Genomic DNA, 20,969 nt, shown 5'->3' with positions numbered 1-20,969 from the left:
CGGAAAGTCAACAGAGATTTCTTGATGAGCGTCCAAACTATGTAGAATATTTGACCACAGTTAAACAATTTCGTGATCTTTTTGCTATAAGACAGTTGAAGGAGTACCATGAAATGAAGGCCAACGTACTTCAAAATGAAAAAAAAGTGAAGAATGCTATAAAAAAAAACTTCAACTTGTAGTAATTCTAGTTTTAATGGGGGTATAGAATTCATTGTTGATAGTTTTGTGATGTATAGTTTATATAAGTATAGAATAGATTTTATTATAAATACCTACATATGTATTTATTGAATATTGAGAATTTTAATTCTTTCTCACCAAATAGATATTGCAAATATGAATGAATGTTTACTCGTGTTTGAAGATCCCTGGAAAGAAGGGAATATCTGCATCCTCAATTCAATTATTAATAAATAATAATGAAAAGATGGACGGTATAGAATCATCATTAATAAATAATCAGTAGAAGATTGATGAAAAAGAGCAAGGTTCATTAAAATTTTGCATTTAAATTATAGTTATCAGTTATCAGACATGAACAGTCTGCTCACTTCTCAGTAAACATAGTTCAGAAAGATATCTTTATAAAACCAGTATCAGATTTGGCGGTTGCGATAGAGTCTATCCCTATCATTTTGCGTGATTAATTATATATTTCGATACCAATAGAAGATAGTGGAAGTGGAAGATACCATATAGGAATATAACAATGAATGGTAGGAAATTCCTTTCACTAGGCGTCATAATAACGAGAAATTACGTTCAACGGCGGAATTTCCAAACTAATGTGCTAAAACTGCTTAAGAAACGGATACCTTCTTTGCAAGTTTCCTCAATCTTCGAACACCATACGATGGGCTGCCAAACCTCTAAACCCCAACCAAAAGGTGAGAAATTGAAAAAAAGTTTCCATATTTCTTCCTTTGGTTTTGGTATGTCAGGTAACAGTCTTTCATTTTTTATGTCGCCATAGGTAGGTCAAATGTCCCAATAATGATTTCATGACAAACTCCCCTAACCTCCAATAACTAGAGCAAGGTTATGGATTATTTGAAATTTCGTGATAATTATTGACTAATTCCAATCCAATTAGGAGTGTCACGTTATCCAGAATGATGGGTATTGGCTCTTTTGAATTAGTAATTTCTGTTTATTTACATTATGCAATCGGCTGCAAAAATCAATATCAGAGTTGGTGTACGAAATAGGCTGTGCAAATGTTCACCTTTATCACTCTTTTAAATTATGAAATGAACGTTAGAAAAGGTGAGTTAATTCTCATCGTCTCCGCTAATTCATTCATCCAAACTGTCTCGAATGAAATTAATAATTTCGGGTTACGATAAGAGAAATAACCTACCATACACAAAAGTTGTTCGAGCAAATCTTCAACTCTCAGGAACTGTCTCAAAATTAACATTCAGTTCACAAGATCCAACCTTATGATTAAATATGGCCAACATTGTTTGAAGCTTAGTATTATTAGTACAGTTTCAATATTACCTATTCTATTTTTAACTCCTCGATTTTTCAAAGATTTAAGCACCTTGATCTGCATAAATTTCTCTTATTTTATCCTGCAGCGAGCCTTCCTGATGAAGAAGTTCCTAAGCCAGAGGATGAATACATTGAAGATATCGTTTGTTGTGAATCGGAAATTCACGAGAATGAAATGAAAGTTTTCGACCTCAAAGATGCTGGAAAAGTTCTGTTGGTTCGACAAAGAGGGAAAATTCATGCTTTGGGGACAAAATGTACCCACTATGGGGCTCCATTGGTTAACGGGGCACTAGGAGATGGCAGAGTTAGATGCCAATGGCACGGGGCCTGTTTCAATATAGAAACAGGAGATATTGAGGATTTTCCAGGTAAGTGTGGCCCTTTAAATCAAAGACAGGATCCATTTAAAAACTGACTTTCAGGATTGGATAGCTTGCCGTGCCACCAAGTTACCATAGAGGACTGCAAAGTGAAAGTGAGGGCCAAACGATCAGCCCTGGAGAACCCCAAACGTGTGAAACCGATGTGCAAGAGACTGAACGATGATGAACACTACGTAGTTATCGGAGGCGGACCAGCCGGGGCAGTCTGCGTGGAAACTCTAAGGCAAGAAAATTTCACTGGGTCGATCACGTTGATAGCCAGGGAAAATCACCTGCCTTACGATAGAGTCAAAGTGAGCAAGATTGGCGATTTTGATATCGAGCAGAATCAGTTCAGGACACCGGAGTTTTATAAGGAGCACGATATTGATGTTAGACTTGGTATTTCCGCTAAAAAGGTGGACGTTGAGGAGAAGAAAGTTATTTTGGATAGCGGAGAAAAGATTAGTTTCGACAAACTTTTCATTGCCACTGGATCGAAGGCTGCAGTAATCAATGTCCCTGGTTAGTTATTTTCTGATTTTTTAGTTGAGATATTCATTATCTTATTTGATTGTAGGAAAAGATCTGAAGAACATCATAACTCTACGAGATTACGAAGATGGCAAAAACTTGTTATCATTACTCACTCCCGAAACCAACTTGGTCATCAACGGCAGTAGTTTCATAGCAATGGAGGCTGCAGCGATGTGTGCAGATAAAGTTAAGAACATAACAGTGGTGTCTCGATCTAAGGCGCCCTTCAAACACGCCCTTGGCGAGGAAGTGGGTTACGCCTTCATGAAACTCTTCAAGGCTAAGGGCATCAATTTCAGAACAAACACCAACATCAAGACCATCAAAGATGATGGAACCGGCAAAGTTGGTGCTGTTGAATTAGAGGACGGCTTGACGCTAGATTCCAGTGTAGTGTTGCTTGGCGTTGGAAGCACTGTTTATACAGAATTTCTGAAAGATTCTGGGATTTCTTTGAGATCTGATGGGTCAGTTGACGTTAATGGATATCTGCAGTCTAATATAGAAGGTATATTTGCTGGAGGCGACATTGCTTACGCACCTGTTTTTTCCCACGACAACAAAAAAGCCACAATTGGTCATTTTCCGTTGGCCCACTACCACGGGAGGATTGCTGCCTTGAATATGCTAGGTAGAAAGCAGGAACTAAAGGTGGTGCCTTATTTTTGGACCAGCTTGTTTGGTAAAAGTATAAGATACGCTGGTAGCGGTAGCTTCGAGGATGTCATCTACGTTGGTAACATAGATGATTTGAAATTTGTTGCGTTTTACATCAACAAGGCGGATCAAGTGGTTGCCGCAAGTAGTTGTGGCATGGACCCCATTGTCTCACAGTTTGCAGAGTTGCTCCATCAGGGAAAGAAGTTATACAGGAAGGATATCGATAAACAACCTTTAGGATGGTTATCAAGTATCACTCCCGATCCCGTGGTACCGTTAGATCAAAGAATCAATTGAATATTGTTGTTCGAAGTTGTTTAAAAAGCTATGCATATTTAAAAATGTCATTATTTCACATTTCCTTCAGTTGATGCATTGAAAATAATGACCGCTTTTGTATTTAACCTGCAGTGATTCATTCCAGTTTTTATGTTGTTGAACTTCTAGTTGCTCATGTAACTTGCACAGTCATTTTGATGTTTTCAACCATTATTAAGTTTTTTAAGTTAAAAAATACTCGCATATTTGTTTTAAAATTCAGTATTATACTGTTAAATATTTTATTTTAATAAATGTTGGAATATTCACGAATTTTTATTTCCCATCAACAGGTAGAAGATCCCCCTATATGATTTCTCCTTTGGTTTCGTTGCCTAACCTATCTAAAAATTATTTATTCATCCTTTCATCCAAAATTGATGAATTAAACATTTTTCCGACTAACCTACCTCATCGAATTCTCTTGTTTACGCTTGAGGGGCCTATCAATATAAACTTAGCAGGGAACAAGTAATCAATTCATTGTTTGTTCAAGCTAAATATATTCACATTAATCTAAATGCTATGAAATAACTGGTACAGTTCTGAAATATAACTTACTTTCGCCAAAAAACTACCGAAATGTTTACTCAGTCCCATGCTTCTTTATGTCTAAGATGTCCTAATCTAGATTCAATAGTTACATCATCCTTGAATTCCTTTTTAACTTGAATTAATCGTTTCATTCGTTGCTCCTGTTTGTCGAGGGCTAGGGCATGACCGTGAGATTGTTCCTGTAGAATAAAAGATGGAACAATATTAGACCCATGTTTTAATAGATGGAGAAGTTATGCTCACTGGAGTTAAGTAAGAATGTCTCAAGTAAAACATATTTTCCTCTTCGATTGCTAATTTATTTTTCAAATCTTGAAGATCTTTCATTGTTGGTTGCTTAATTAGCTTTTCTTTTCCTCGATGTATATGTCCATTTGGCATGTGGGAACGCCGAAATAATACTTGAAACAATTTCATTCTGTACAATTTTAATTTTTTTAATGTAGCACTTAATTAAAAATTTATAGGTTAGAATGTCGAGGATGAAATTATGGGGTGCGTTCACAAATTTACTCATGGGGTGTGTTCACAAATTACTCCGAGAGTAGAGTAGAGTAGAGTAGAGTATGGCCATGCTCAGAGAGCATACTCTGAGGAACTAAAAGTACGTTTGTGAACTAGTGATGGGCAATAACGGTATTTCTCACTAACGGTTATCAACCGTTATGGTTTTTTTTTAATAACGAGTCACGAGTGAGCAGGAATTTTTGAGGTTATTTACTTCTTTCATAATTAATGTTATATTTATGTGAAAAAAATTTACTTTTTTCTAAACCAGTTGCGAAAAGTGAAATATTTCGCAACTGATGAAAAATATCGATAAGTAAATAAACATTTTTGAGGTTTTTTTTTTCATCTGGATACTCTTATTACCAATTCGTCCTATTCCAAGTTCGATTTCCTAATTCTATATAGACAATCAAATATATATATTCTTTTGAAAAAGAGTGTTACAAACTTTTACAATCTGAAAATAACAATGAAGCGGGTGTAAAGAAATGGAACAAGAGACAGATCCTAAAAACCTGTTCCTCGTTCCAGATCTCAGTGTAAGCAGAGGAAAAATGTCAACGGGGTACCATACATATCTTCGTATGATACATGAAAAAAACGGAGATAAAAACCTCAGAAAAAACTCTCTGTTTGCCCGTATAATCAAATAGTAAGCTAATATCGGCTAATATCTGCGATGAGTGCTCCTCCCGATATTTTATGCAATCTCATCACTTCGATGTAAACAACATAATGTACCTATAACAGCCTACATCCGCACGTAAACGTAACATAACCATCAACCGAGATCGAGAATATGGGCAACGTTATCAGTTTGAAAAGTGTAAACTGTTAATAAGCGATCTAACTAAACGCCATCAAGTCCAATGTCGCTACACGTTACTGCGCAACCTGTTATTGTTCAGGACATATAACGGTTAGTTATTGCTATTTTTGAATAACCGTTGTTAAATAACAGCTTAGAGAATAACGCCTCATCCATAGAATGCTTCGAGTAATCAGAGCTTACTCAGAGCTGACTCAGAGTAAGTTTGTGAACACAGCCATGAGGTAGTTCGAATGTCCCCATCATCAGACTCTCTGTTCCCCATGTTCCAGAAAATTTTGCAGGTTATTCCAAACCAAAGCAAAACACCGACATGTAATTTGAAAAATTAAATTCAAACAAGAAAATTTCAGTTTGTAATCGAATGATAATGCCGCATGTACTCCAGAAAACCCTGAGATGTATTTACTTACTTAAGAGCAATTCGCATTTCCTCCCCTTCACAAACTACTTAGTTACACCCAAAATTTTCAAATACCCAACTCTGAACATTTCATACTTTTCCACCTCTTCCACCACGTTAATCAAAGAATGCAGAAGCAAAGGTGTTCAAGAGAACATTTCATCGTTGCAGTTGAAGAAAAGGTTGATAAGGAAAAAGAAATCAGTTGACGATGTAATTAAAGTTCCTGGTTTCTTCAACGTATCAGCATTTGCTACTGCGGAAGAATATGATTTGGAGGAGTTGCTGAAAGGTTTAGTGAAACAGGATTTGTATGAAACGAAATTTATCGATAATAGCTCAGATGTTGTATTTGCAACGGCAAAATATCAAGTTCAGACTGAACCAAGAGATATTTTCTTTTTTCGGGAAGGTAGTGTCGTCATGTGGAATGTTAACGATATGGAAAGCAGCAATTTATTATCTTTTTTGAAGAAATATGAGACAGACAGCTACTCAAATCAACTCATTAAAGGGGAAAATGAAATAATGAAGTACAAACATCAAGAAAATGGGTAAGATACAGAAAAGACTGGTTTTTCTCCAATGAATTTTGGTATTTCAGTAAATCGAGTGTGGTCGACAAAAATGGATGTTTTTTATTGAGTGTAGACCAAGATTCGGACATCTTAGATAAATATACCTTTTCTAACGCACTTGCGTTATCTGTAAAGTTAGGAGTTTGGGAAGCATCTCTTGAGAAATATATTGATTCAATCGAGTATGTAACAGAAGATCTGAAAATGGGACGAAAGATTAAAATGAGTAGAGAGCAGGTTCTCAGGAAACATGGCGAACTGTTCGCATTAAGGCATTTGATAAATCTGAGTTCTGATCTTCTGGATACTCCAGATTTTTATTGGGATAATGAGCAGCTTGAAAATCTTTACTTACAAGTATGCAGCTACTTCGGTATAAACAAAAGGACAAAGGTAATCATAGAAGAATTATGCAGTTTTTGAAGGTAACAATGTTTTCATTTAAGGTCATGAATGAAAAAATCAATCATTGTGTTGAACTCATCGAGCTCTTGTCTACTCACCTGAGCGATCAGCACAGCACCAGACTGGAATGGATAATCATTCTACTTATAATGGTTGAAGTTATTTTCGAAATCATCCATTATATTGATCGATTCGTGACTTCTGAAAGTGCCAATTTTAATCAACATCATCGTGAAACATCACCAATATGACAAAACTTCCAAAAAATAGTAGGATTGTAAGTTCATTATTATTGTTGTGTTATTAGTTTTCAAAATCCAAAGAAAAGAATTTTATTTGTTGTATACATATATACATATAAGCTTAATGATAATTATATGATAAAAATAAATGATTTTCATATACATTTTATATAAATATGGAATCAAATAAAAATTTGTAACTCACAGAGTAGTATTTTTGGTTGAATGCATCCCGTTATCAATAAGAATCGATTATGGAATTGATGAAAGTTGTACCATTAATAAGTTTCGTTGTTCCTATGACAAATTCAACGTTGGAATCTTCTAATTGCGATAAGAATCTCAGGGCAGATATCTAAATGAGAATCATGTTAAAACCACAGTAAAAACGAAATTTTTCCTCTTACCTCAGCAAACGTACACCCACCAATGAAGAAAACTAGTACCACACTAGTGCCATCATTCGATTCTGCACCCAAAAGATTACTCGGAATGATAGGTGACTCATCTAACGTTGGCCCTAAAATTAAAATCGATAATATTTCCAAATGAACCTGAATCTTGAAACGAACCTGGTAAAAGCCCCAAGACATCTTGTAGCTGCTTCCAACCGCCATGTTTAGTCACCTGTTCTGTAAGCCTTATACTGAGAGGGGCATAAACACTATGGACGTAACTGATATCTGTCGGATTCATTTCAGAGGTATCTTCCATCGTTAGCCTCAGAGTCTTCAACAAAGTTTCAATTGAAAAAAAATTTATAGATTTAATAAATATTTTTACACACCTTTCTCAGCACTGTATATTGTCTTGTGCTAGCTTGTACCTTCAAAAGCCCCACTTTCTCCAATTTGGTTACAGCTAACAGGGCTTTTAGTCCGTAACTCTGAAAAAATCTCAAAATGAGGCAAGTCCGTTTTTAGGAGATATATTAGGACAACTTACCTGTACCAATTCTCTCTTATAATTTTCCAATACTTTAGGTTTCAATCCCGAAGCAGTCAACGACTGAAGACAGATAAGTCTCAGTACTTTCACCAATGGCTTCTGTTGACATATCAAATCCTCAATGAAAGAATTGGATTTATCAACTTCAATAGAATTTAAGAATTCTTGTTCCGTCTAAAATATTTCAGAATTTTAGGTTCAATCACAAAAAAACTTCAAGAAATACATACTTGTAAGACATCCAAAAAATCATAACTATCAGTGACTTCTTTGATGCATTCAGCTATAGCAGTGTGATGAGCTAAGGCTTTCTTCTTAGCTAAAAGCTGCGGCAACTTTTGAACATACAGTTTCATTTCTTCTACGGATTTTTCTTGAATATTCTCCATCTGGACACTGATAGATTTGGCCTGCTGTGATAGATATGCACCAACCTGAGAAAAAAGTAATAACAGAACTTCTGAAGAAATTTCCGGACATAAATGCTTACAGCATTGAAGTTTTTATCCCTGATATCAGCAAACAACATCTCCCCCGAATTCAAGATGATCTGTTTCTTATCTTCAGACAAAGTATTTGAATTCTTTTCTTCAGTAGTGAGGAAGTTGTGAATAGGAAAACTTGCAGTTGAATTATTTATGCCAAATATTTCATCAATTAATCCTTCATAAGTGAGTTGAGTTGCTAATGGAGTTATAAGATCAACTGAACGATCTATCAAGAATATTTTATCAATACAAGATTTTTGATTAGTTTTGCTAGTTCCAGAATTGTTGTGTTCTCTTTGCAGTCGTACAACTAGATCCCAAACTTGCTTTGCTGCAGCTCCCTTGCCCCAAACTCTAGAAATTGGACCATAAAGCTTCTGTAGAAACACAATAGCTTGTGCTGTTTGATACAAATAAGTTGGGTCATTTTCTAAAGTATATTCCCTAAAATCATAAACAATGTATTTGACTTACTTTGTTCATTAAGAATAACTGCACCTGAAAACCTCAGGAATTTCCATTGAAACCAAATCTGAATCAAATGGAAATAATTCGCATACAAATTCCTCTATCAACATAACGTTTCCTAAGACCCCACTGTGCTTCAATCTCTCTAAGCATATCAAACTTTTCTTCGGTACAAAAAACAAATGATATTGCTTCTTAGGGCCACTTTTTGTTCGGCAATCTGCATGTACATTCTGACTGATATAGTCCATCAACTCAAGCTTTGGTCTTGTTATGAATATTACATGCGATACATCATTTTCAGGTAGAGGCAAAGATCGAAGAGGAAACATTTTGATCACTTGATGCTCACTCAGAATTGAATATTGGGCAACTAATCCTACTGGGCCTGCTAGGCTCGAGTCCCAAACAATGGCTTTCGTTCCAGGACATTTCTCCAATAAATTTATCAAATTATTTCTGGCAGTAGTCTGGACCAAGGAGATATCGACTTTGCGTCCTTGTAAATGCGAAGCCATATTCCTAAATGGGAGAAAAGGCGCTTTCTTTTTGGTGCTTCATGCACCGGTACAGCTCCGGGCTTCTCGCCCCTGAGCTGTTCCAAATAAAACGGTTATTAGTGCGCCAACTGCGCGCAGCGAGTTGGATGATCAGCTGTTGAGCAAAATGACAAGAGACAAGTCCGGATTCGCGGTTCTTTGGATTATTTGTTTTCAGTTTGACGTTAAAGTCGTTGATTATTAATAAGTTTCACTATTTTTTCGAAATCTATTGCCATATATTTGGTTGAAAAACTTGATTTACTGGGTAAACATTACCCTTTCTTTGCTATGGAGAGTAAAAATATACGAAATACTGGATATGTCTGTAGATATAAAACTTGAAAAAATTATTTAACAATGATTTCATCTCTTAAAGCTTCGTTAATAATCCTCTTTGGTAAAAGTAGGTAAAGACTGTTCTGATTTTACGAAAATTGCATTCAAGTACGTGAAATATCAATTTATTTGAAAAGAAATGCTACATTTTCACTGATGGGCGCTACTAAACTGAAGCTGGTCGTTTATTCATTTGATCGATCTCTAAAAATTATGCATTCATGAAAAAAATGATTAGTTCACTCTTCAAACCTGAAAGAACGAATCCTATCTTCATTCAAAATCATTCAGTTCTAATTCCATCTAACATTGATTCTTTATTCATTTACTCAATAAAAAACTAACTGACAGCTTCAATTGACGAAAAAATCAATCTTAGGTGGTCCATAAGGTGTATTACAGCCTTTTTATAGTATTAATCCACAAATTTCAACAATACACGACTTCTAATATTTGTTGACATATGTAAACATAACCAAAAAGTTTGTTTACGGGCTTCAAGCCCTCGACGTGCACCAGCATTTCGGTTGGTGCAAGAGGGGGCAGGGGAAGGGAACGCGAGCTGCTCCGGTGCTTCACGCCCCAATCAAAAAGAACGCGTCGGTGCTCGAGTGAGATGCACCGGAGCTGCCCAGGAGCTGCTCAAACGGTCAAAAAGAAAGCGTAAAAAATTACCAAATTTTCAAATGCTCATACCAAAACACTCAAAACTTCGTTTGTTTTGACAAATCATCACAGAGCTACTGCACCACAGAACACGAATATACTGCACCGCTACGTCAAACTTGCTTGGTCAATTTGAACTACTGTAACTATATTCTGTGGTTGAATTTTGCTTGTCAACAAAGTTTATGTTTTGATGATGAAAGGAAAGATATTTTAAATATTTATATCATACATATTATTCCTCTACACATATACAAAAATATTAAAAACCGCAATGGCTTTGAGAACATACGGTGACAAACCAGCCAGTTTTCAACTGGAAGAAAATGGGGAATATTACTGTGTTGGATCTGAGGTTGGATCTTTACGAATGCTTGTTTTCTTCAAATAAATTGTATCCTTTTCAGGTCGGTAATTACCTGAGACTCTTTAGAGGATCACTTTACAAGAAGTACCCTGGAATGTACAGAAGATGTTTGACAAATGAGGAAAGAAAAAGGCTAATTGATTTGGGGCTAAGTCAACATGTTTTAGCGAGTAGTGTATCATTGCTTAGGGCAACTGAAGTTGAAGATATTATCGAGGGAAATGATGAAAAGTAAGCAAGCATTTCAGCTGAAAATGTATAGAAGGCTATGAGCTTAAACAATTGAAACAACCTTCACTTAACAAGCAGTTGAAATATTTGTTGATTGATTCAGCTATGAATAAATATTGTAGTTGTTGTGATTCGAACATTTATTCCATAACGAATAAATACAGGTTTTTTGGAGATTCCAAGCCATTTTTTAATTATTTTCATTCTTTCTGTTTTACAGATATAAAGCTGTATCTGTGCATACAACCGATCCTCCTCTCCCTAGAGAGGGGAAGTCAAAAAAGAATATGCAATGGGTTCCTTCTTTACCTAATTCGAGTCATTTAGATGCAGTTCCTCAAGCTACACCTATAAATAGGAATCGTGTAGCTTTAAAAAAGGTGATTACTCCAGAATAACTGTATGGGTTTTAACGCCATTGAGTGTATGTTTTTAGGTGCGGACTTTCCCCTTATGCTTTGACGATACAGACCCACAAATAAACATGGAGAATGCAACTCTCAACGAAGTTCTTGTTCCAATTCGATTAGATATGGAAATAGAAGGACAGAAATTGAGGGATACTTTCACATGGAATAAGAATGGTAATGTTCTGATTGTAACTTGTATTCGTGATGATTTTTATTTATTTCTTGTTTTTAGAGAGTCTCATTACTCCTGAACAGTTTGCGGAGGTATTATGTGATGATCTTGACCTGAATCCGTTAGTTTTCGTTCCTGCCATCGCACAAGCCATACGTCAACAGCTGGACGCATTTCCTGCAGAACCGCCAACTATTCTGGAGGAAAGTACAGATCAGAGGGTTATTGTTAAACTGAACATTCATGTTGGAAATACTTCATTAGTTGATCAGGTAGGGCGTCTGTTTTACTATTTTTGTTCTCAAAAAATATAATTAATGAATGTTTCTTCAAGGTTGAGTGGGATATGGCTGAAAAACAGAATAATCCCGAGGAATTTGCCCTGAAACTATGCGCCGAGCTGGGACTAGGGGGCGAGTTTGTTACAGCCATCGCATACTCGATAAGGGGTCAGCTGTCGTGGCACCAAAGGACTTATGCCTTTGCCGAGGCTCCGTTGCCAACTGTTGAGGTACCGTTCAGGCCCCCCAGTGAAAGCGATCAATGGGCTCCGTTCCTGGAGACACTCACGGATGCGGAAATGGAAAAGAAGATTAGGGATCAAGACAGGAACACGAGAAGGATTAGACGGTTGGCAAATACCACACCTGGTAAATTTTCATTTTGAATTTTAGTGCATGAATGTAGACAAAGGTAAATAATTATTGTTAAGTCTTGGTCTTCACTTAAATCATGGCAGAATGAATTTTTCTTCTCGGTAATGCCTTATAACATGCAATTTAATTTGTATGTTCTCCAAATTGAAATATTCGATAGAATGGCCATTATTTTTGTGTACTTTGTTGGTTTGTTTTTATGTGAATTTATGTATCTGATTCTGAAATTTCCTTTTTTTTGCAGCGAAATCTGGGAGGGTGTCCGTGAAACCACACGCTTGAAGTGTTGGGGAAATTTTAGACTTTTAATGTATCATTCTATAATATGTAAAATAAAAGCCAAGACATTTATTTGTATTATTTTTGTTAATCCTCAAAATACATGCGAAGCAATGCAATCTTTGAGCGTAGGTCTGGTGATATTTAAAAAATAGAAGAATAATAATGCAAAAGAGGAGAAGAATTATATGCTGAATAACTGAATAATGTGGAACATCCGCAATCTCTTATAATTATAAACATTTTTTCTTGATCTTCATAATCTTTCCTACTCGTATGGTGAAGTTTATTGAACCTGTTGGATATGTTGTTTTAGTTGTATTTCTCCTTATTTTGTGAATTTTCAAGTGTATCTTGAGGTTCAGTGGAGTAGCCACTAGCTAGACTTTGGCTCAGTCTATTGATCAGTAATAAAAGGCAATTTTTTATTGTAAAAAAGGTAAAACAGCAAACAAAATCGAAATACATGCGCGGAATTGAAACTGAACAATCAAAATAAGAAACAGCGAAAAAACTTGTAGCCATTTCAACTTTAAACTTAAAATATCGATGGATTCACTCTTCTTCCTCCTCCTCAGCTTCACCATAATCGTCTTCTCCTAAAGTAGCCTCCTGGTATTGCTGATATTCGGTTATGAGGTCATTCATGTTGGATTCAGCCTCAGTAAATTCAATTTCGTCCATTCCCTCAGCGGTGTACCAATGTAAGAACGCCTTCCGTCGAAACATGGCCGTGAACTGTTGCGATATCCTCCTGAATAATTCTTGTATGGCCGTGGTGTTTCCCAGAAAAGTAGCCGATAGTTTAAGCCCTCTTGGCGGTATATCACACACGGCAATTTTCACATTATGAGGGATCCAATCCACGAAATAACTGCTGTTTTTCATCTGCACGTTGACCATCTGTTCGTCAATCTCCTTCATCGAAACCCTTCCTCGAAAAATGGTGGCCGCGGTTAGGTACCTTCCGTGTCTTGGATCGCAACCGGCCATCATGTTTTTACAATCGAACATCTGCTGGGTTAAGTCAGGAACGGATAAGGCTCTGTAATGCTGACCACCGCGGGAGGTCAAGGGTGCAAAGCCACACATGAAGAAATGGAGCCTTGGGAAAGGGACTGTATTGACTGCCAATTTCCTCAGATCTGCGTTGAGCTGTCCTGGAAACCTGAAACAAGTGGTAACCCCAGCCATGGCCACCGATACCAAATGGTTCAAATCGGTCAAAGAGGGCGCGGTTAGCCTTAAGGTTCTGAAACAAATGTCGTATAAAGCTTCGTTATCGATGCAGAAGGTCTCGTCTGAACTTTCGATCAGCTGGTTGATAGCCAGTGTCGTATTGTAAGGCTCCACGAGGGAATCTGACACTGAAGCAGAGGGGCAAACGGAATACGTATAGATCATCCTGTCAGGGTACTCCTCCCGAATTTTGGCAGCCACTAAGGTACCAAGACCCGACCCAGTTCCACCACCGAGGGAGTGGGACATCTGAAACCCTTGGAGCAGATCGCAGCCTTCGCTTTCCTTCCGAATGACGTCTAGGATAGCGTCCACTATTTCGGCGCCGTTGGTGTAGTGGCCCTTGGCCCAGTTGTTACCGGCGCCCCCCTCGCTCCAGATGAAGTTGTCGGGTCTGAACAGTTGACCGTAGGGACCTGCTCGTACGACGTTCAGGTTCATGGTGTCCAGGTCTATGAGGACGCATCTGGGCACGAAATTTCCACCGGATGCCTCGTTGTAGTAGACGTTGATACGCTCTAGCTGCAGGTCGCTGCTTCCCTGGTAGTTACCGCAAGGGTCCACCCCGTGCTCGTCGGAGATCACTTGCCAGAACTGGGAAATTCAAAGAAAATATTAGGTTGAGAAATGGTGGATGCGCTAGTTACAGGTTCAAACTATCAGCGTATTGCAATATTTTTGCGATGATAGAACACCAAAAATAGGTGTTTTTTGACTGGAAAACTTATGCCAAGACCGCTTATTAAGGGTGCAACAACTCTCAGAAGTGCCTGACGATATATAATCGATTTTTCGGAAAAGGAATGACATTATGTGAAATGAACCTCAAAAATCCACTCACTTTGGCTCCAATAGCATTTCCACATTGGCCAGCTTGAATATGCACAATCTCCCTCATTTATCAATTTTTTTCACGAATGAAATGAAGTTGCACAAAAATTCCAAATTACTTAAATCGTTTTCGATTTTTTTCTGATGTTTCCTAGGGAACCAAAGCATACTTCACAATTATCTGAAGATCTCGACTCTACAGAATCACCAGGTAATTTTCAACAGTTATTCGTTGGATAATATGTTCATTTTGCACGAATGAGAAAAAAGTTTTGAAAATATACTCAAGATTTCTTTCGACCTGGTTATTCAGGCTTCGCAAAATTGGTGGTAATCTCTGTTCTTGTTTTCTTTGAAGAACTCTAATCCAGGACCCTTTACAGGTAAGGTTTATATCGGAAAAGCTCACAAAAACACAGATTTAGTGAATTATATCTGAATTTTTCATAACATGGGTCAAAAATGGCGGATGAATACATATACAGGGTCCTGCAATAGTGCTTTAGGAATCCCTAGCTGCCAAACCGGACGTTTTAGGAATTTAGTTGAGAAGCATTCCCTTTGTACTTTCAATTCTGCATCTCAGGAAATTCTTTTCTGATATACAGGAAGTTCCCACATAAAATTATTCAACAAATGAGTGATTTTTTAAATGGAACACCCCTTAGAATGCATATTTTCAATGCTCTTCAATACCTCTACCATGATTCAAAATATTGGGGATAATTTTCCAACGGTACGGATCTTATTCAGAAAAAACTGAAAAATTTTGACGAACAGTAGTTCGGTAAAAGCCCTCCCAGCAAACACTGAAATCCAGTCACTGTACAAAAACTGTACTTCGTTGCTTCAATTGACTGCAGTGACGGTAATGCAATAACTGCACAAAAAAGGACCGTATATGTCCCGGTGGACTGTGCAGTTATTGTACATTACAAACTGCATTCGACATACAGCCAGAGCTGCACTTCAAAAACAGCGATGGTATTGCAATCACTGTACAGCAAGCTGCACTTCAAATGCAGCAGTGACGTGCTAAAACTGTATAGCAAGCTGTACTTTAAATGCAGTATTCACTTTGCAAAAACTGCACAGATAGCTGCACTTCAAAGGCAGCAGTTACGTGCTAAAACTGTACAGCAAGCCGTGCTCAAACTGTACAACTGCACTTTAAATGTAGCAGTCACTGTGTAGAAACTATATCGAAACTTGCAATTACGTAACAATATCCTATAATATAATAGAGAAATTTCCTAGTTATAAACAGAAAATCTATTCTGCAGTTCTGCAAATCGGAAATTTTCAATTTCACTTGATATTTGGCAGTAGGTGCAGGGGTGAGTTCACGCTATTTGAGGAATGGCTTGCTCTAGAGGTGGAGGTTAATGAACCCTAGGAGTTAACTCTGTACTCTGTACTCTGTACTCTGTACTCTTTTTTTTTTTTTTGCCCACGAGGTAGGGGGAAACCGATACCGGCTTCTCCGCAGCGGGCTGTGCAATACTGCGGATTCGTGTGGGGCTCTCACCCACCAAAACCCCCTCCTCAACAACATAGTCGAGGTCTCAAGGACACTGACCTGTACAACTAAGTTGTTGCGCGCTAGGGCAAGAACCGTTTCCACCAAGACGATTGGTATTTATGGTATCTTCCCTGCGTGGAATGCCACTCCCTCCTTACCCCTCTTGGACGTCTGGGAGGAGGGGAGGAGTTAGGACCCCGTCTAACGGATCTCACAGTCTAATGACTGACTTGAATCGTTCCGTAGTATCCCCCTGACTCTGGTTACGGAACTCGAGCTGTCCGGGGTAGATCCTCGGAAGGTCTTGACCCGACTCCCATATAGAATCTCAATTCTGGGACCTATTTATAGGGAGCCGTTGGCCCTGGTCCCTCGGAGATTGCGCAGAGAGGTTGTGGTATCTGTCGGACAATAACGGTACTCCTTGGGTCTCCTCCGGGTCCAGAGATACCGGGGGCCAAGGGAGTCATAGTTTCTCCGACGTATCACTACGAGCTATGTCCACCTGGTGGTTCCGAGGGGGAAAGTGAGACGTACTCCTTGCGGCCACGCTCGGATTCCCGCCGAGATAAACAAGTCGTAGATCCGAGTCGAAGCGGTAACATTGCTCCCTGGGTCTTCCTCGTGTCCGTGGGCCCGAGGTGCCAGGAAAGCCATAGTTGCTTCTTGCAGGTGGTACTAACGATACTTCTTGGGTCTACCTCTTGTCCGCAGACTAGAGGGGCCAAGAAAGCCATAGTTAACCACGCCACTTCCTTCTACGAATCATCCGAAGCCTTTTCTCGATAGCTCTGTCTCCGGCGGAATGCCTAGACTTTAGCCCTTGGATTAGAAGGATTTTGGGTTCGGGGTATTGCGATGGGGAGCACTAACATTGCTCCGTGGGTCTACCTGGAGTCCTTAGATTTCAGGGGCCACTTAAGCCATAGTTACTCCCCATCCAATTTCGAAGTTGATCTTGTTTCTTCTTTTCGGTGGGAGGTCCTCTTTTTTGTTGCCCCACTGTCGATTTCGTTGTTTCCTGTAACATAGAAGTCTTTGTAGTGCGGAACTCATCAGAGATAGGGACACAACAGTGAAGTACTAACAATACTCTCTGGGTCTGCCCCGAGTCCATGAATTCATAAACTCTGGGAGCCAGAAAGTCATAGTTACTTCCTGTTGTTGTTGGTCATTCTTAGTTTTCATTGCTCCCCTCAAAAACAAGTCTTGAGATTCCTCGCAATTACTTAAGCCCGTGCACCACGACAAGGTGATGACCATCGCACGGGGTACTCTGTACTCTGTACTCTGTACTCTGTACTCTGTACTCTGTACTCTGTACTCTGTACTCTGTACTCTGTACTCTGTACTCTGTACTCTGTACTCTGTACTCTGTACTCTGTACTCTGTACTCTGTACTCTGTACTCTGTACTCTGTACTCTGTACTCTGTACTCTGTACTCTGTACTCTGTACTCTGTACTCTGTACTCTGTACTCTGTACTCTGTACTCTGTACTCTGTACTCTGTACTCTGTACTCTGTACTCTGTATTCTGCAATCTGCAATCTGCAATCTGCAATCTGCAATCTGCAATCTGTACTCTGTATTCTGCAATCTGCAATCTGTATTCTGCAATCTGTATTCTGCAATCTGTATTCTGCAATCTGTATTCTGCAATCTGTATTCTGTATTCTGTGGGAGTTACTTACGACAATCGTTAAAGCAGCGTAGTTCATGCCTGCTATAAACGCCGGTTACGTAGCGGACATGGAGTAATGCGTTTCCGGTGGCGCCATCGTTTGGCGTATGCTGCACCGCGTATATGCTACCCTGTGATAGCAACCGTCAAGAGCAGTGATGCCATCATTTGGCTAATTCTGGTACCACCATGGTGAGATGAAGTATTCTTCTATCATGGGTATAATCCATATTTTGGTAATGAAAGGAGTCTTCAATTATTGAATTAAATCCGTTAATGAAATGTCTCTTTAAACCTTCATAATCGAATTTTCAACTTCTTGAAGAAGGTATATGCTTAAGTTTTAGGAATTTCTATGAATTATTATAGATTCTATTTGAAATTCTTCATATTTGGACATTGATAACAGACTGCCTGTATAAGAGAGGATGATCATTTAGAAATGATGACTAGGCAAATTTTTAAGTTAAAAGAAATCCTGATCAAATTCATGTTTCTATCGCTTCTGGAAATCGGTAAAGGGCTTCTACCGAACTACTGTTTCATCGAAATGTTGCAGTTTTTTCTGTATAAGATCCGTTTTGTAGGAAAAATGTCCCAAATATTTTGCATCATGGTAGAGGTATTGAAGAGCATTGAAAATATGCATTCTAAGGGATGTTTCATTTAAAAATTAACCATTTGTTGAATTTTCTGATATACATTAGAAAATAATTTCCTGAGATGCAGAATTGAAAGTACAAAGGGAATGCTTCTCAACTAAATTCCTAAAACGTCTGGTTTGGCAGCTAAGGAAGCCTAACGCACTATTGCAGGACCCTGTATATGTCTATAGTTTATAGTATTCTGTGATGTTTTCTCGTTCTACACGTGAAATTATTGTTTAATCGAGACTATCTTTCTGTTGTCATGAATTTTGGAACCCTTCTTCTCCTTGAAAATAATTTCAAAGAATTTTTGACAATCACTGCAATACAAATATGATACACACAAAATAAATTATCATTTTTAATCTCAAATTTTCAAGAACATCGAAATCTTAAGCCTAACAAGAATCAAAAGTGATAATAAACTGGAAAAATTCCCAAAACTAGTTAGTTTCAACTTTATGCTTAACAATCTGGAGATAGTATCATTCTTCTTCTTCTTCCTCTTCCCCTTCACCGTACTCTCCATCATCACAAGTAGCCTCTTGGTACTGCTGATACTCCGTTATGAGGTCGTTAAGGTTCGATTCAGCCTCTGTGAACTCCATCTCATCCATTCCTTCTGCGGTGTACCAATGCAAGAACGCCTTCCTCCTGAACATCGAAGTGAACTGCTTGGACAGCCTCCTGAACAGCTCTTGAATCGCTGTGGTGTTACCCATAAAAGTAGCGGATATCTTGAGACCTCTTGGGGGTATATCACAAACTGCCGTCTTCACATTGTGAGGGATCCATTCGACGAAGTAACTGCTGTTTTTGTTCTGGATGTTGATCATTTGCTCGTCGATTTCCTTCATTGACATCCTCCCACGGAACACCGTTGCTACAGTTAGATACCTCCCGTGTCTGGGGTCACAACCAACCATCATATTCTTGGCATCGAACATCTGTTGGGTGAGATCCGGCACTGACAATGCTCGGTAGTGTTGGCTGCCTCTAGAGGTCAAAGGAACAAAACCACACATGAAGAAGTGAAGCCTCGGGAAAGGTACAGTATTCACAGCCAATTTCCTCAGATCTGCGTTGAGTTGCCCTGGAAACCTGAAGCAAGTGGTCACCCCCGACATGGCCACCGATACCAAATGGTTCAAATCACCGTAGGTTGGAGTGGTGAGCCTCAAAGTCCTGAAGCAGATATCGTACAAAGCCTCGTTGTCTATACACACGGTTTCATCTGCATTCTCGATGAGCTGATTGATGGACAACACGGCATTGTAAGGCTCTACCAGGGTAACTGATACTTTTGGGGACGGGCAAACTGAATAAGTGTATATCATTCTATCAGGGTACTCTTCTCGTACCTTATTCATGATCAAGGTGCCCATACCTGAACCAGTACCACCACCAAGGGAATGCGTGAGTTGGAAACCTTGGAGACAGTCGCAACCCTCACACTCTTTCCTTATGATGTCCATAACAGCATCAACGATTTCTGCTCCATTGGTGTAGTGACCTTTGGCCCAGTTATTTCCAGCACCTCCAATCGACCAGATGAAGTTGTCCGGACGAAAGAGTTGTCCAAACGGTCCGGATCTCACAGAGTCCAGGTTCATGGGTTCCAGATCCACCAGGACGCATCTGGGGACGAAGTTACCACCAGTAGCTTCGTTGTAGTAGACGTTGACACGCTCCAGTTGGAGGTCGCTGTTCCCGTGGTAGTTCCCACAAGGATCTATCCCATGCTCGTCCGAAATCACCTCCCAAAACTACGAGAAACTTCAGTTATTTCAGCAGAATATGTGGAAAAAACGATCTCACCTTAGCACCTATCTGGTTTCCACATTGACCTGCTTGAATGTGTACAATTTCCCTCATTTTTTTATTTGTTTGAGGACGTTTGTAGCCGGTACCAGTAGGAGAAAAGACAAACACCTGGTAATCGAACTGAATTTGAATCGTTTTGTTTTTCGTATATCCAGGACAACGGGATTCAATTTTTTCCAGGCTACTCTTCTCATTTTCGATTTTGTGGAAAAGCTCCCTTTTGACTTTCGTCGCGTTGCTATGTGTTTGTTATCATTTTAAACAAGTACAATCTGTTTCTTTCACTTTCAAACTGTTGGGTACACATGGAGATAGAGGTAGCCATTGAAATGAATAGATTAGTTATATCTCAAGGCAGTGGCTGTAAGGTGTTTGTTAATATAAATTAGGTACAAATTTATAATTGTAATATTAGCTATATGTTTGAATGAAAACTTCTTTTTTTATTGAAAGGGAAAAATGAAATAATTTTAAGTAATAAATCTGAGAATTTCATCCATTTCGGTGCAACCGTTCGGTCTTGAAGAAGTTTCAACTGACCCCCATCTTTTTGATAATTTTTCGAAGGTCAACTTGCGAGTAGTTTTTCTTCCAGGAAAGTTACCTTAGTCTCAAATGTGATACATAATCTGAAAGAGCAACTCTTCTAGTAATGAATCCGAGAATTTCATCCATCTTGGTGCAACTGTTCGGTCTTGAGGAAGATTTAACTGACCCCATCTTTTTGGGAATTTTTCGAAGGTCATCGTTCGAGTAGTT

General features: G+C 38.6%; 7 protein-coding genes across 12 annotated transcripts; 3 read left to right on the top strand and 4 right to left on the bottom strand.

Moving 5' to 3' along the window:
- Window positions 1-549: 549 nt before the first annotated feature.
- LOC123320443 (apoptosis-inducing factor 3-like) lies at window positions 550-3,647 on the top strand. Of its 3 annotated transcripts, none has more exons than XM_044907766.1 (4): window positions 550-890; window positions 1,587-1,871; window positions 1,926-2,390; window positions 2,446-3,647. In XM_044907766.1, exons 1-4 carry the CDS (start codon window positions 713-715, stop codon window positions 3,357-3,359), a joined length of 1,842 nt encoding a protein of 613 aa, XP_044763701.1. In that variant the 5' UTR covers window positions 550-712; the 3' UTR covers window positions 3,360-3,647. The 3 variants fall into 3 exon arrangements, with proteins under 3 accessions (XP_044763701.1, XP_044763704.1, XP_044763702.1); XM_044907769.1 differs by lacking the exon at window positions 550-890 and adding an exon at window positions 973-1,122; XM_044907767.1 differs by lacking the exon at window positions 550-890 and adding an exon at window positions 1,006-1,269.
- A 216-nt stretch (window positions 3,648-3,863) lies between these two features.
- Window positions 3,864-4,408, bottom strand: LOC123320459. The gene is made up of 2 exons (XM_044907795.1): window positions 4,179-4,408; window positions 3,864-4,114 (listed from the first exon to the last, which is right to left on the bottom strand). Exons 1-2 carry the CDS (start codon window positions 4,350-4,352, stop codon window positions 3,971-3,973), a joined length of 318 nt encoding a protein of 105 aa, XP_044763730.1. The 5' UTR covers window positions 4,353-4,408; the 3' UTR covers window positions 3,864-3,970.
- Window positions 4,409-5,552: 1,144 nt separating this feature from the next.
- Window positions 5,553-7,110, top strand: LOC123320449 (required for meiotic nuclear division protein 1 homolog). Its single transcript, XM_044907778.1, has 3 exons — window positions 5,553-6,231; window positions 6,282-6,648; window positions 6,702-7,110. Exons 1-3 carry the CDS (start codon window positions 5,639-5,641, stop codon window positions 6,909-6,911), a joined length of 1,170 nt encoding a protein of 389 aa, XP_044763713.1. The 5' UTR covers window positions 5,553-5,638; the 3' UTR covers window positions 6,912-7,110.
- A 20-nt stretch (window positions 7,111-7,130) lies between these two features.
- Window positions 7,131-10,483, bottom strand: LOC123320441 (vacuolar protein sorting-associated protein 33A). Of its 3 annotated transcripts, none has more exons than XM_044907765.1 (9): window positions 10,351-10,483; window positions 8,837-9,338; window positions 8,341-8,782; window positions 8,081-8,284; window positions 7,848-8,024; window positions 7,690-7,788; window positions 7,475-7,631; window positions 7,310-7,422; window positions 7,131-7,257 (listed from the first exon to the last, which is right to left on the bottom strand). In XM_044907765.1, exons 2-9 carry the CDS (start codon window positions 9,322-9,324, stop codon window positions 7,141-7,143), a joined length of 1,797 nt encoding a protein of 598 aa, XP_044763700.1. In that variant the 5' UTR covers window positions 9,325-9,338; window positions 10,351-10,483; the 3' UTR covers window positions 7,131-7,140. The 3 variants fall into 3 exon arrangements, with proteins under 3 accessions (XP_044763700.1, XP_044763699.1, XP_044763698.1); XM_044907764.1 differs by having other exon boundaries at window positions 8,837-9,343; window positions 10,356-10,434; XM_044907763.1 differs by having other exon boundaries at window positions 8,837-9,344; window positions 10,378-10,424.
- Window positions 10,484-10,506: 23 nt separating this feature from the next.
- On the top strand, window positions 10,507-12,537 carry LOC123320450 (SWI/SNF-related matrix-associated actin-dependent regulator of chromatin subfamily B member 1). 2 transcript variants are annotated; one of them, XM_044907779.1, is made up of 7 exons: window positions 10,507-10,705; window positions 10,758-10,948; window positions 11,169-11,328; window positions 11,385-11,532; window positions 11,591-11,802; window positions 11,865-12,180; window positions 12,431-12,537. In XM_044907779.1, the coding sequence occupies exons 1-7, from the start codon at window positions 10,625-10,627 to the stop codon at window positions 12,466-12,468; spliced, it is 1,146 nt and encodes a 381-aa protein (XP_044763714.1). In that variant the 5' UTR covers window positions 10,507-10,624; the 3' UTR covers window positions 12,469-12,537. The 2 variants fall into 2 exon arrangements, with proteins under 2 accessions (XP_044763714.1, XP_044763715.1); XM_044907780.1 differs by having other exon boundaries at window positions 11,865-12,223.
- A 321-nt stretch (window positions 12,538-12,858) lies between these two features.
- LOC123320447 (tubulin beta chain-like) lies at window positions 12,859-14,686 on the bottom strand. The gene is made up of 2 exons (XM_044907775.1): window positions 14,546-14,686; window positions 12,859-14,298 (listed from the first exon to the last, which is right to left on the bottom strand). Exons 1-2 carry the CDS (start codon window positions 14,600-14,602, stop codon window positions 13,021-13,023), a joined length of 1,335 nt encoding a protein of 444 aa, XP_044763710.1. The 5' UTR covers window positions 14,603-14,686; the 3' UTR covers window positions 12,859-13,020.
- A 4,048-nt stretch (window positions 14,687-18,734) lies between these two features.
- LOC123320404 (tubulin beta chain-like) lies at window positions 18,735-20,366 on the bottom strand. The gene is made up of 2 exons (XM_044907722.1): window positions 20,205-20,366; window positions 18,735-20,152 (listed from the first exon to the last, which is right to left on the bottom strand). The coding sequence occupies exons 1-2, from the start codon at window positions 20,259-20,261 to the stop codon at window positions 18,872-18,874; spliced, it is 1,338 nt and encodes a 445-aa protein (XP_044763657.1). The 5' UTR covers window positions 20,262-20,366; the 3' UTR covers window positions 18,735-18,871.
- Between the last annotated feature and the right edge of the window lie 603 nt (window positions 20,367-20,969).

Source organism: Coccinella septempunctata, chromosome 9, assembly GCF_907165205.1.
Source record: "Coccinella septempunctata chromosome 9, icCocSept1.1, whole genome shotgun sequence".
Taxonomy (NCBI): domain Eukaryota; kingdom Metazoa; phylum Arthropoda; class Insecta; order Coleoptera; family Coccinellidae; genus Coccinella; species Coccinella septempunctata.
This window is presented reverse-complemented; position numbering and strand designations above follow the sequence as displayed.